The 14687-nt window shown below is 37.6% G+C and overlaps 1 protein-coding gene across 1 annotated transcript; it reads left to right on the top strand.

Annotated features, from left to right (window-relative positions):
* The first annotated feature begins 2375 nt into the window (after positions 1-2375).
* Positions 2376-7090, top strand: LOC113769225. The gene is made up of 7 exons (XM_027313690.1): positions 2376-2390; positions 3045-3259; positions 3704-3800; positions 4069-4136; positions 4822-4884; positions 4989-5063; positions 5617-7090. Exons 1-7 carry the CDS (start codon positions 2376-2378, stop codon positions 7088-7090), a joined length of 2007 nt encoding a protein of 668 aa, XP_027169491.1.
* The last annotated feature ends 7597 nt before the right edge of the window (positions 7091-14687 follow it).

Below are 14687 nucleotides of genomic sequence, written 5' to 3' on the forward strand. Positions count from 1 at the left end.
ACTTCAAACTCTAGTGATCAGTTTTTAGGACAAAGTGATGGCCCTCTAGATAATGCTTCCATTTGTTAATAGCAGTTACCACAGCTAGTAATTCTTTCTCATATATGGACATGCCTAGGTGCCTTAGTCCTAGAGCTTTGCTTAGATAAGCCAGTGGTCTTCTTTTCTGCATTAGAACTGCCCCAATAACCCCATAACAAGCATCTATTTCCACCACAAATGGCTTGGTGAAATCTGGAAGTGCTAGCACAGGAGTTGAACTCATAGCTAGTTTGAGTAGTTCAAAAGCTTCCTTTGATGTCGTAATCCCATTTTCCAACATTTCCTTAACTAGTCTCTCAACTTCTGCTTTCTGAATGTAAGGGATCCTATATGGTCTCAACTTGAACGGTTGAGCACCCTCTTTGAGAATGATCTGATGGTCATGGGATCTTGGTGGGGGTAGACCCTTAGGTTCTGCAAAGACATCTTCCAATTCAGCTAGCAATTCAACAACTTCATTAGGGACTGGTTCCTCTTCCCCTGGTTGACTCTCTGAAGTCACACATATACATCACAAAACCCCATAAGTGTGATTCCTGAACCACTGTTTTACCTTCTACCTTTCAACAAGCTCACTTCCCCATCACAACTACCACTACTTAGCGTTACTATCTGACCATTCCTGTTGAACTGAATGAATAGTGAGTTGAAGTCAAAAACTACTGGGCTATATTTCTTTAACTAGTCTACTCCAATCACCATATCACTTCCCCCTAGCTTCAATATCCTCACCTAGTGCTGGAACTCCAATCCGTCCATTCTCCAAATCAAAGGGCTACAAATGAACCTACTATATAGCTTTGTGCCATCAGCCACAGTTACTCCCAGGGGTTTAGTAGGCATCAGTTTGCACTGTAATTGCTTTGCAAGTCCTTCATCAATGAAACTGTGAGTGCTACCACTATCGATGAGCATAGATACTTCCCTATTCTTAATAAAACCCTTGATCCTAATAGTTTTGAAGCTCACATTACCAGACAAGGCATTCAAGGAAATTTTGATTTGTTCATCATTCTCCAACAGTTGACCCTGGTCATCTAGACCTTCCTTCTCTACATCTTGTATCAAGTACTCTTCAGAGTAAGATTCATCAGCTAAGATGAAATTAATATGTCCAAATTGGCAAACATGACTAGGGGTATATTTCTCATCGCATTTGTAGCACAGCCCAAGCTCCCTCTTAGTCTGAAAGTCCTTTGGCGAAATTTTTTGGAATTGAATTGGTTTTTTTTTTTTGTAGTTGGGATTGGCTGGTTGGCTTTTTGGTAGTTCTGGAGTTTTTGAAGAAACAGAAGAAGAAGGGAACGAGTTCCATTTGTTGGAGTTTGAGGTTGAGTGAGTTGTGTTTTTCTGGGTAGGAAGTGTACTGGAAGATGGCTTGGTCATTGGTTTGGAGTATCGGTTAATGGCAGTGATAGTGATTTCTTGTTGGGTTGCAATTTCTATGGCCGAGGTCAAGGTATTTGGTTTTAGCATCTTCACCATGGACTTAATTTCCGCTTTTAATCCACTAGTGAAATTAGCAACATAATATGATTCAGACATGTAAGGGAGAGAAGCCAGTACCAAGGCTTTGAGCTCTTCAAACCTTTCCACATAAATTCTTCCACAACATCCCCTGGGGTTCCTTCTCCAAATCTTCTACAAATTTTAGTGGCTAACTCCCCCCATGGAAGGTCGTTCCTCCCTACTTGAAATCCGTGGAACCATATATCCGCTCTCCCCTTCAAGTACATTTCAGCGATAGGGACCTTTTGGTCCTTTGGGATCTGATGAATGTGGAAGTATTTCTGAGCCTTCCTCACCCATTCCCAGGGTCTTTCGCCTTCAAAGCTTGGAAAATCGATCTTGGGCAGTCTTTGTCCACTCCATCCATCACTCCTATTCAAGCTTCCTCCTGGGCTTCCATTTAAACTTCCGCTCGAATTTCCCCCCAAATTCACTCCAGATCCTTGTGACTAAGAGCCTTGACCGTTCCCAAGCCTTTGAGAGTTTCCCAAGGGTTGTTTTTCCATGGCGAAATTCTTAAAGTCCTGTGACAGTTGAGCCATCATGCTCATCAGACTGTCATACTTAGCATGCAAATCACCTACTGACCCTCCCAAGTTCTTAACCGCTGCTCCCAGATCTGTGACTTCTCTATCCAATCTCTTGATGTTCTCTTCTAAAATTTTACTTCTAGTTTCTACCATTGCCGCAGGATCGACTTGCTCTGATCCCAATTGTCACCAACCCAAGCTGTTCCCAATGGCTTCTTGGCAGAAGTATCGGGATTCAACTTGAGGGGACAGAAATGAAGATGTAAATAAAGGTGGAGAGGAAGAAATGTAAAGATGGTAGAGGAATTCGTAGAGGAAGGAACTATTCCTTTCACTCAAGAAATTTGTTACAAATCAATCAAAAGTCACTACAAAAAATTATTTCTTTCGTGACAAATTTTTCATGACAACCAACCTATTCATTACAAAAACAATACTTTTTATGACAACCCATCAGGCAAATGTCCTTCAAAAGGCAAACATGTTTTTCTATTTATTTCATTGTCTAAAGTTACTTTCCTCACATCAATTCGTCAGGAAAAGCTTTCATTCTCCCTCCATTTTTTTCCCACCAGTTTTTTCCCCCGTTTTGGACCAAAAAAGAATTTAGAAGGACATCAGACTTATGACATAGAAACCGGGAAACAAAGAGACACTTTTCCCATATCTCTTACTTTTGGAACAACAACGACAAAGAAACACTTTCTCCAAATCTGTAACTTGTCTTCATATCTCCAACAACAAAGAACAACAACGAACTCTGAAATTGTCTTCATCTCTTTCAACAAGAGAGACAACACGATTGTCTAAGGTGATGTAAAAATCAAATAATCCTTCAATTTTGTCTTGAATCAGTTCCTTTTCTCCAAATCACCCTTCAATTTTGTCCTTAATTGGTTCCTTTTTTATTTTTACAGTGGGTATTTTATTCATCTCTCCCTTTCTCTGTTCGTCAAAACGTAGGAAGATGTTTCAATTCTTGTGCCCGGGGATATAATCAGTATAAAACTTGTTGATATCATTCCTGCTGATGCTCGCTTGCTCGACAGAGATCCTTTGAAAATTGACCCGGTTGGTATCCTGTTTTGGTTGCTCCTCCTATTTCCAAGTTATCAATTTTTCAGCTCTGCTCAAGGTACTAAAAGTACAATTGTGGAATTGGCAGTCGGCTCTGACTGGTGAGTCAATTCAATTTTTCAGGTCTGACTATGGAATTTGCAGTCAGCTCAATTTTTCAGTTTTGTTACTTCGCTATTTAATAGAAAAGTTACAATTTTTAGCTTACCTTTTTGATGAAAGATCGATATTTCATGAAATGGCATTATTTTTTATACAATGCAGCTGTAGATTAAGAATATGTACTTAAATTACAATTAAGTTTCTAAATATTTCCTTGGGTTATATGTCCTGGTGCAAATATTGGTTATTGGATTAGAAGTGTGGTAATGTTGTTTGGATTTCACGGCCAAAAAAGAGGAAATTTCGACTTGCTTAGTCAAAATGGGTGTACTGTTGTCTAGTCTTTTTAATACGTATGTCTACTTAGTTTGAACTACATTTGAGTGCCTTTTATATGAGGTAGTTGTATTTTGTTTTGGGTGAAGATAATAGATAAATTTCAGGTCAGCATGGAACACTGAAAGAAATTTTAAGACTGGCTATGGGGAAACCAGCAATGTGTTCTCAGTGGCTGCATCCTTGCTACTTACTGCAAGGATAGTCTTCGAACACTATTGACACTTTTTCCTATGCATCACCAATATAGAAAAAAATGAAGATGGCCCAGGATAATTTGGTGGTGGAGAAATCCCAGTGTTGCAACAAAAAATGGAGCCTGTTAGCGACTTACCACGGCCTAAATCTCATTGCTTGAATCCAGCTTACTAACAGAGTTGAGATGTGAGAATTATGACAGCGATGCTAGTTGCTACTATGATTATCTATACTGGATGTGCGACTTCAGATTCTGTTGTTCTCCCATTTTCAGATTAAAGGTGGAATGGCGGGGTTTAAAGGACAAATTTCTACTGTCACAATTCTTGGCATTATGTTGATGTGCCATAGTTCTTCTCATTTGCCTAGTAAATGCTCTAGTAATACAAGCCAATGATCCCTCTGTAGTCTAGACCATTAAATCTTGTGTGGTTTTTTCCTTGCTTTCCTGCTCACTAATCACTTATAGGCACCTTACATTAATTCAGAAATTTGACAAATTCAGAGCCTTAACGATGCATTTTGCAAAAGTTATGGTAAGACTCTCGCGAAAAGTATTGTCTATTCCTTGAAGGAATAAACTAATGGGATATGACCTATATTGCTGTAAGAGGAAAGTTGTCGAGGATCGTTTGGTTTTTTGCAGGACTTCTTCATTAGGATATCATAGTGCAAAAACTATTTATCACAGCCTATCCATCATACCGAGTGTCTAAAGGTGGCTCGCAGCCATGTACGACAATCAAGAATTTGGGGCAGCCACGGTTCCTGAACTGTTAATCTGTTATTAGACTTGATTGGTCAGGAAAAAAGTTGCATGGCTCAATATTACAAAATGTACATTGATTTTTAACATACTCCACACGGGACTTACAACAAATTATACCACTATTAAATTTTTGGGTGAAGATAATAGTTGTACCATCTTTTGCTCTTTTCACAATTTTAGTTATATACATTACCAATCTTTACTCCATAAGTTGATCTGTGTTTTGCCCTCTCTTTCCCTCTTTTTTTTTTTGTCTAGAAAGGGATTGGTTCGAATAGAAGATCAATGGGATAGTTACAATTCTAATCAGGCTTTAGGAAGGTAATTTTGTTATTTTTTATGTTACAAAAAAAGATTTTTGATTGTTGTTGATTATGTATGATGATTTTCTTAAAATATCTAATTTCGCATTTCTTCATATTCAGCAGAGCAGACCTGCATTCTCACTACCTTGATAGAGAAGAAAGGGAACAACCAGAAAAAAGATTGCATAATTTGAGGTACGTGGTTATTTGGTAGCTTACCATAAAGAATGAAAAGTGTTTATCATGACTGCTAGTTTCTTGCAAATTATGTTATGGTTTACATCCTTATTTGTGTAAATCAAGTTATGGGTTATGATGTTTAATGCTTTCTTATATACTATACAACAACATATACAATTAAACAATAGGAGAATAGTACAATTAGGAATGTGTTTTCAGTTTAATTGAGTAGTATACCCTTTGGTGTAATCATTGAATAATCTAAGTAGCTTGGAATTCATAACTAAGCCATAAAAAGTAGGTACATTGTGAATACTATGTTTTTTTGCCTTCTTTATCTTTTTATATCTAGAAATTGTCTTTCCTCCTTTTTGAGTTGTTCATCTTGACAATGCCTTGAGTTTAGTAAGTTAAGACTTTTCTTATTCTAGGTATCGGAACTGGATAAGAGCTAGATAAATTATCTAAATATTTTGTCAAGTCATTATAAGTCTGGTCTTAAGGATTTTATTGAATTTGCTAAGACCAATGGTATGGGATTGGATGGAAAATTATTTTGTCTATGTAGGAGATGTAGGAATTCAAAGAGAAAAAGCATTTCTCAAGTTGAATCAGATTTGTCAGAAAAAGGCTTTTGTATGTATTATAAAAATTGGGTCTTCCATGGGGAACCATTTTCTGCACACTCTTATATGTCAAGTGGAAAGAACAATAACCTTGATGAGAATGGTGTTGCAGGTGAGATAGATTTCCTCAATGAAGCTGTATATAATGACTTTGATATGAATGAAAATGGTGAATCTCATGAGTTACCTGATTTAGTGGATGAGATAAGAAATGCACATGAATCAGGGACATCGAGTGAATGTGATTCAAAAAATTTTGACAAATTGTTAAATGATGCACAAAGAGAACTTTACCCGGGATGCAAAAAGTACTCCCTGCTGCGTTTCATTGTTTCCTTTCTCCATATCAAAGTGATGAACCATGTGACTAACAAGGCATTTGACATGATGCTGGAATTTTTAAAAGATGTGTTACCAGAAGGAGAAATACTTCCCTCCAGTTTTTATGGGGCCATGAAAATTCTATTTGGTATAGGTTTGGGGTATCAAAAAATTGATGTCTGCAAATTTGATTGTTCATTATTTTGGAAAGAAAATGAAAAGATGGACAAGTGTCCTGTTTGTAAAGAATCACGATGGAAAGTCAATAATGGCAAGAAAAAGAAAGTTTCACAAAAGATGATGTGGTACTTTCCATTAAAAGCTAGGCTGCAAAGACTTTTTATGTCTTCTAAAACTACTGAAGACATGAGATGGCATGAGGAGAAACGGGTTAAAGAGGAAGGTATCATGAGACATCCGGCTGATTCTACTGCTTGGAAGGATTTTGATAAGCAATATCCTGATTTTGCTAAAGATTCTCGAAATGTAAGACTTGGATTGGCCACAGACGGATTCAATCCATTTGGTAACATGAGCAACTCATATAGCATGTGGCCAGTTATTCTTGTACCTTACAATTTGCCTGCATATAAATTTATGAGAAAGGAATATCTTATGTTATCACTTCTTATTCCTGGTCCACGTGCCCCTGGAAAGGAGTTAGATGTGTTCTTAAGGCCAGTAATAGATGATTTGAAAGATTTATTTCATGGGATCAGCACTTATGATGCATATAGTGGACAAAACTTTCAAATGCGTGCAGCAATTTTATGGACTATATCAAATTTCCCTGCATATGGCTATTTGTCTGGATGGAGCACCAGTGGGTATAAAGCATGTCCATGTTGTCTTAATGATGCTACTTCACAAAGACTAAGAGGCAAAATATGTTTCATGGGACATCGTCGTTTTTTGAACCATGACCACCCTTGGCGAAAGCAAAAAGCTCAATTTGATGGAACTATTGAAACACGCTCCAAGCCAAAGGAATTTTCCGGAGAACATGTTTTAAGACATTTAAATTGGTTGGCTGGTATCTTTGGTGAGTTTGGTAAGAATCCAGTTACTTGGAAAAAAGGAGTTGATAAAATTTAGAGTAATTGGAGGAAAAAAAGTATATTTTTTGAGTTACCGTATTGGGAAAAACTCACCATGAGGCATTGTTTGGATGTGATGCATATCCTTAAAAATACATGTGAAAGTTTAGTAGCAACATTGTTGAACATTCCTGACAAGACAAAAGATACTAATAAAACTCGTGATGATCTACTTGACATGGGAATAAGGCATGAACTACACTTACATGATGATGGTAAAAGGAAAACAAAGCCTCCAGCCTTGTATGTGATGTCTTCAAGTGAAAGAAAAGGATTTTGTGTTTTTTTTTAGTTCAATTAAGTTTCCTGATGGGTATGTTGCAAACATTTCCAAGTGTGTTAAAGATGGTAAACTGATGGGACTTAAAACACATGACTACCATGTCCTCTTGCAACGACTTATTCCAGCGGGTATTCGTGCGTATTTGTGCAAAGAAGTCAATGAGGCAATTTTTGAGTTAAGTAGTTTTTCCGAGATTTGTGTTCTAAAACCCTTAAGATGAATGACTTGGAAAGGTTGGAGAAAAATGCTCCATTAATATTATGTAAGCTGGAAAAAATCTTTCCCCCTGCCTTCTTTGACATTATGATCCATTTGATTGTTCACTTGCCAAAGGAAGCAAAACTTGGTGGGCCAGTACATCCTAGGTGGATGTTTCCATTTGAAAGGTACTTTTTCCTTATTTGTTTGACTAAAAATTTTGTTATTTATGTAACATTCTGTTTTGGGTAGAAAATTAACTCTTGCTTTTGAAAAGGTATCTTGGATCCCTTAAAAAGTATGTCCGCAGTCGTGCTCGTCCTGAAGGCTCGATTGCAGAAGGATATATTGCAAATGAGTGCCTAACATTCATGTCCAAATATCTCCATGGCATTGAAACAAAATTCACACATAAGGGACGCAACTATGACTGTAATCAGGACAAGGCAGAGAAGCTGGTGGTTTTCTCACTAAATGTTCGCCCATTTGGACTTGTTAAACCTCCTACTAAATTATCTCAAGTTGAACTAGATGTGGCTCATAAATTTATATTGAATAACTGTGATGAAATAGAAGAGTACAGAATGTAAGTGCAATATGTATTTCAATTTTATATTTTAAATATTACTTCTGTGGTTTATTTTACTTTATATTGATAATACAATCTCAATTTCAGTAAGCATAAAGAGATGCTGCAAAGGATTCATCCTGAAAATGTTGACAGCAGACATGAAGATCAATTCAAAAAGTGGTTCAAAGATCATGTAAGTTATAAACATTACAAAAATGAGTTTATTAGTTATTGAAAACTGACTAATAGAGACTCGTTTTCTATTTTATAGATAAATCAGTTGCATATTGATAAATCAGTGAATGTTTCTGAAGAGCTGTGGGCATTAGCAAATGGTCCTATACCTTTCATGACAAAGCATTACTCAGGGTGCATTGTAAATGAAGTTCGTTTCCACACAAGAGATCGGGATGATTGCCGTACAACACAGAATAGTGGCTTAGTTGTTGAGGGTGACCATAAAGGAAAACACATTGACTTTTATGGCTTTGTTAAGGCTGTGGTTGAGCTGACCTTTTTTCATGCATATAAGGTGGTCTTGCTTCAATGTGAATAGTATAACACAGGTAGCACAAACACAATAAAGACTGATAGGCACTTTGTGACCATCGATATTAGATCACGTTGGTATCAAAATGATCCATTTGTTTTACCAAATCAAGTCCAACATGATGCGGATACGGGTGTGCAATAACTTCAACCTTGGGGCAAGGATCCTTTGGTCCACATTGGCGGTCCGATGACAAGGTCAAGAACCAAGAAGGTGAAAGAAGCTTTACGAGCCTTGATCATTCACCATACAAGCAAGGAACAAGCTAAGTTTGAAGATTTAATGGACCATGAAGTTACTTTGTTCACTTGTACGTTTGAAGTAAAGGAGTGATCTCATACTTGTTAGCTTAGTTGGTAGTTGTTTTAAGACTGTCCCGTTTAGTAGTTGTTAGGCGTTGAGTATTTTATTACTTATCGGGCCTTATAGGAAAGCCTTAAAGAGCTAGCTCTTTAAGCTCTTTTATGCGGACCGAATCTCTTCCAGGTTTATGTGGGCCGGATTTTGCCCTAGTTTTAGCCTATAAAAAGGCATCTCTTGTAAGAGTAAAGGACAGATTATTACAACCAGAAATCGTGAGGAATTTTCCTTCAAGTTCTTAATCGGACTTACTCTTGAATTCTTGAGTTCATGGCTTAGGATTCAAATCAGACTTTATCGATTAGCTTGTTCCCTAATCGTGGTGTCGCTTCATCCATCCTTATTTGCTTAAGGTTGCTGATTACCTTTGTGTGTCAGAGGTCTTGAGTTCATGAGAACAATCGAGTTCAATTTCTGTTGGGAGAAAAGATCCAACTCTGATAATTACAAGGTTGGGAGGTTCTAGGAGGGTCTTCCCCTAGGGTTGCCTATATCAGTTGGTAATCAGAGCATCAGGTTAATTCTCTTTTAATTGAAGTTGTTCATATCTTGTTAGTTGTCTTTTTGTCAAAAAAAAAAAACTGTAGCGATTACTGTTCATCGTTACTATTCCGAAATACTGTTCATCATACTGTAGCGTACTGTTCACGTTACTGTTCATCCGAGTCAAAAAAAAAACTGTTTGGGTGTTGTCTTTTTGTGTTTTCTGTCCAAGTTCTTGGGTTTGTTATATTTGTGTTTGGGTTGTTAGGGTTTAAAGACAAAAAAAGAAAAAAAAAAGAGTCACGTATCTTATCTTGTTTTAGTATTCAAGTTGCTAGAGTATTGCTGGAATTTTCTTTTGAGTATTGCTGAAATTCTGTTTTGCCTATTTCTTGAGAATTGGTTGTTGTTCTTGCAAACCCTAAATACCACAACGCAATTTGGGGAAGTTCTTGAGCTTCTTGAACAAATTCTTGAAGTTCTTGGACCACCAAGTCTTATTTTGAAAATTCTTGAACAATAAACCAAGAACTAGGGATTTCTTGGAATTGGCATAACCTTTCATCCGTTTTCTTGAACTTGTTGGTGTGATCTGAATTTGTGTTCCTTGAAGAGCCGGAAAAAAAAAGAAAAAAAAAAGGAAGAAGAGAAGGAATTGGCTCTCATACAAAGGAAATCAAGTTTCCAAAAAAATCGTGAGTTTCCAATTCTTGGTGGGTTCCCAAATCTTGGTTAATCTCCAAATCTTGGTTGATTTCCCAAAACTTGAGTTTCCTAATCTTGATTGGTTTCCAACTCTTGAGTTCCAATCTTGATTGAATTCCAAAGACCCCAAACGACCTCACCAGCCCCAAACACACCCAATTCTTTTTTCAAAACCAAACCAAACACCTTAGCCCAAACCGCCTTGGGAGTTCTTGAGTTTCTAAAATCGGTTGAGCTAGTTTTGCAATCCGATTTGACTGAAATTTGAGGACTGGTTCTTGCATTATTTGAGCACCCCAAAAGCACCATTTATACTCCAAAATACTGACCAGAAACTCAGCAAAGCAACTGCTCAAAAAAAAAAAAAAAAAGTTCCAGCTTCAGGTAGAGTTTTGTTTTCTAGGATTTGCAAAAATTCTGCTTTGTGTCTTATTACTTATAGGGTAATTAATTCTGGAATTTTTGAGAGTTGAGTTGTTTTAAGAACTTCGAGAGGAAAAATTGAGAGTGTGTGTGTTTTCTTGAGTGATACACGAGTGCTTTGCAAGGTAGATTAGGATACACTTGTTTTGCAGGTTGGATAATATGTCTCAAGAAGGGAACATGCCTGAGCCGTCTGAGACCGACGTGTCACTCAAACTGGTGCTCCAAACTCTTCAAAAACAAGCGGAGAGACATGAATTTGCGATGGCACAAATAACCGACAGGTTGGCTGCCATTGCGATGCGAGGTACCGGAGATACACACAATAGGGCTTCGAGTGTTCAGAGTGCTGATCATGATGCGGATGATGAGAGATATCATTCTAACATCTCTTTTCGATCAAGGAAAAGCCAGAGGGAAGTGAGGGAAGGTCGAGGCTGACCTAGGAGAACCGATGACAATCTTGGTTCGATCAAGACCAAGATGCCTACCTTTCATGGGAAAAATGATCCTGAAGCTTACTTGGATTGGGTTAGACGAGTTGAGAAAGTGTTTGAAGTCCACAACTACTCTGAAGAGAAAAAGGTGAAACTTGCAGCTATTGAATTTCAAGATTATGCATCTATTTGGTGGGGGCAAGTATGTGCCACAAGGAGGAGAAATAGGGAACAACCAATTGACACTTGGACTGAAATGAAGCAAGTGATGAGGAAACGATTTGTACCCTCCCATTATACTGCGGACTTGTACAATCGGCTCCAACGAGAGAACGAATCTCTCAAGAGGAGGGGTTCCATGCAATCTACCTCTTTAAAGCCGGTTTATACAAGAGATGACAAGAAGGTTCATTCAACATTTTCTAGGACTAAACCTAGAGTTGAACCACCTCATGCGGAGTCATTTTGGGAGACATATCAACGTCTTCTACACCAAAAACAAATGGAGTCAAATGGATGCTATCAAAGCGAGTTTTCTAAGAAGAAGATAGCTGACCCTATTCCCAACAAAGGAGTATCTCATCCTATTGAACCATTTGTTGAGGAGGTTGATGATGAGAAAACAATCGTGGGCGTTAAACTAGATAAAGAGATGGAAAAATCTGATGAGATGAGTGGTAAAAAGGAAGAAAAGAGAGAAAGTGAGACGATTGTGAGCAAAAATATGAGGGCTTATTGTTTTTCTAACGAACTTACCTTTGCTTTATTTAGTGTTTCTTCATTTGTGCAGATTAAGCAAAGTCAAGTGAAGTTAGTCATGCCATGCTCCATTCCAAAGTCACTTGTACAATTCACTAGTTTCCATGGAGTTTGTCTTTTAGGAATTGAATCTATTTGGAATCATCTCATGGAACAATTTCAATTCAAATCTGTCCATACCAAAGGGGAATCACGTCAAATCCACCATGAAGGGAGAATTCCGAAATTTGACTCTCATTTGCTACCTATGGGTCATTCATCATCTTTACCTTCTTTTGAGTATAATTTCCATCCTAACACTTGTATTTCTTATCCAGATTTTGAAGAAAAGTGTAAAAGGCTAGCAATGCCTTCTCAAGTTGAATCAATTGGTGGAAGGAATAATGAAGTGGCAAAGGGAGTTTTCACACTTAAAACTTGTTCTATACCTTCTTACCATTTAGTTGATAATGTACCATTACTTCTTTACCCGATTTCAAATTTGTTTCAAGTTGAAGTTTATTTTGTTTTTGTAGGTTGTAAAGCTGTCCACAATTTTCCAGTTTTGATTAAAGGCTTACAACCTGATTTCGTGCTTATTCCAACTAAAGGTGGTGATCTTTCATGCTTAGTCACACAACTAAAAGCTGGTGGCCAAGTGCTCAATTTGTCAACTTCAACTTGTGCTAGTTCGAGTAACCCTCACGAAGTGGAATTCAATTGTTTGCTACCTTATATGTTGGAAGAAAAGAAATTGCGTGTCACGCAAGATCCAAAAGCCGTCCTCCACGAGTTGTTTAGTGCCTCATCCATGCAACAACATGCTCACAATTTATCCATGCAAGATGATTCAAATCAATGTCAACTAGTGCTGGATTTTACACCTTTGCACAATCAAGGTGTCAATGTGAAGATCCATGACCAAAGACTAATTAGAGAGTTTTTCATTGCCACTTGGGATTTTCACATGCCTTACACAAGCTCTTTCCTACCTTGGCGCATGTTCTTGTTTGAGAGCTTCCCGAAGCTGACCAAACGACATGCAACATGGCTTGTAGTCATTCGTCTACTTCCAACATTGCTGTCCTTTAAGCGCAACATCGATTTGTGGACAACTCACTTTCAAGAGGAGACTTTGAAGATTCGAGGACGAATCTTTTCGAGGAAAGAGGGAATGATGCGGATACGGGTGTGCAATAACTTCAACCTTGGGGCAAGGATCCTTTGGTCCACATTGGCGGTCCGATGACAAGGTCAAGAACCAAGAAGGTGAAAGAAGCTTTACGAGCCTTGATCATTCACCATACAAGCAAGGAACAAGCTAAGTTTGAAGATTTAATGGACCATGAAGTTACTTTGTTCACTTGTACGTTTGAAGTAAAGGAGTGATCTCATACTTGTTAGCTTAGTTGGTAGTTGTTTTAAGACTGTCCCGTTTAGTAGTTGTTAGGCGTTGAGTATTTTATTACTTATCGGGCCTTATAGGAAAGCCTTAAAGAGCTAGCTCTTTAAGCTCTTTTATGCGGACCGAATCTCTTCCAGGTTTATGTGGGCCGGATTTTGCCCTAGTTTTAGCCTATAAAAAGGCATCTCTTGTAAGAGTAAAGGACAGATTATTACAACCAGAAATCGTGAGGAATTTTCCTTCAAGTTCTTAATCGAACTTACTCTTGAATTCTTGAGTTCATGGCTTAGGATTCAAATCAGACTTTATCGATTAGCTTGTTCCCTAATCGTGGTGTCGCTTCATCCATCCTTATTTGCTTAAGGTTGCTGATTACCTTTGTGTGTCAGAGGTCTTGAGTTCATGAGAACAATCGAGTTCAATTTCTGTTGGGAGAAAAGATCCAACTCTGATAATTACAAGGTTGGGAGGTTCTAGGAGGGTCTTCCCCTAGGGTTGCTCATATCACAACAAGTCTTCTATATTGGTGATACGAAGTTGGGTAGACATTGGTGAATTGTACAACGTGTTCAACATAGGCATTTGTGGAACCTACCAGATTTGGAGGAGATACAAGTTTTTTAGATGAATTATTGCAGCAGAATGAAACAAGAACAATTGTGCCTATTGTTGAAGACGATGAACTAGGCCTCTTAAGCAGACCAGGTGTTGAAATTGAAGTTGTTCTGGAGAATCCTTTGCATACTTGCACTGGTGAAGAAGCGTATGGTGAAGAAGACAATGTTTTTAAAGAAGATGGCATGCTTATTGAATCTTCTGATAGTGATGAAACCATAGACATGGATATGAATTTAGATAGTACATAAGAAATAGAATAGAAGTGTCAAGTGAAAAGGTTTTTTGCATTGATATCCTTTCCATGGTTTTAACTCTTTGTTAAGTTTTTGGTATAACTTAAATATTGATATCTGTTTATAATTTGACATTTAAATTTTACTAATTTGACTCCTTTTTTATCATATATTGTGTTATTGCAGATGGCACCTTCCGGAAAACGGTTGAAGAGAAACTGCCCACCCAATACCAACGTGCAATCTGAACAACAGCCAACTTCAAACTCAACTTTGGAGCATCAATCAGCTACCACAGGTGATGATATCCAGATTAATTCGAATAATAATAATCCTGCTCAAGCAAACACTAACGGTAAGTGAAAATGCTGAAAATGATTTAATTCTTGCCATTCAATGCATACATCCTTTTTGTGATAATTCATATTAAGCCTCAACTAGCATGTTTAACAATTGTTCACAGATCAAAGAAAGCAAAAAAAAGGCAGGGGCCCAACCACAGGAAAAGTTATCGAGAAGATGATATGAGCTAATGTATACAAAATTCAGTACTAAGATGTGTATATATATAATATTACTGTCTATTCAAGA

The sequence above is a fragment of the Coffea eugenioides genome, chromosome 4 (assembly GCF_003713205.1).
Source record: "Coffea eugenioides isolate CCC68of chromosome 4, Ceug_1.0, whole genome shotgun sequence".
Lineage (NCBI taxonomy): Eukaryota > Viridiplantae > Streptophyta > Magnoliopsida > Gentianales > Rubiaceae > Coffea > Coffea eugenioides.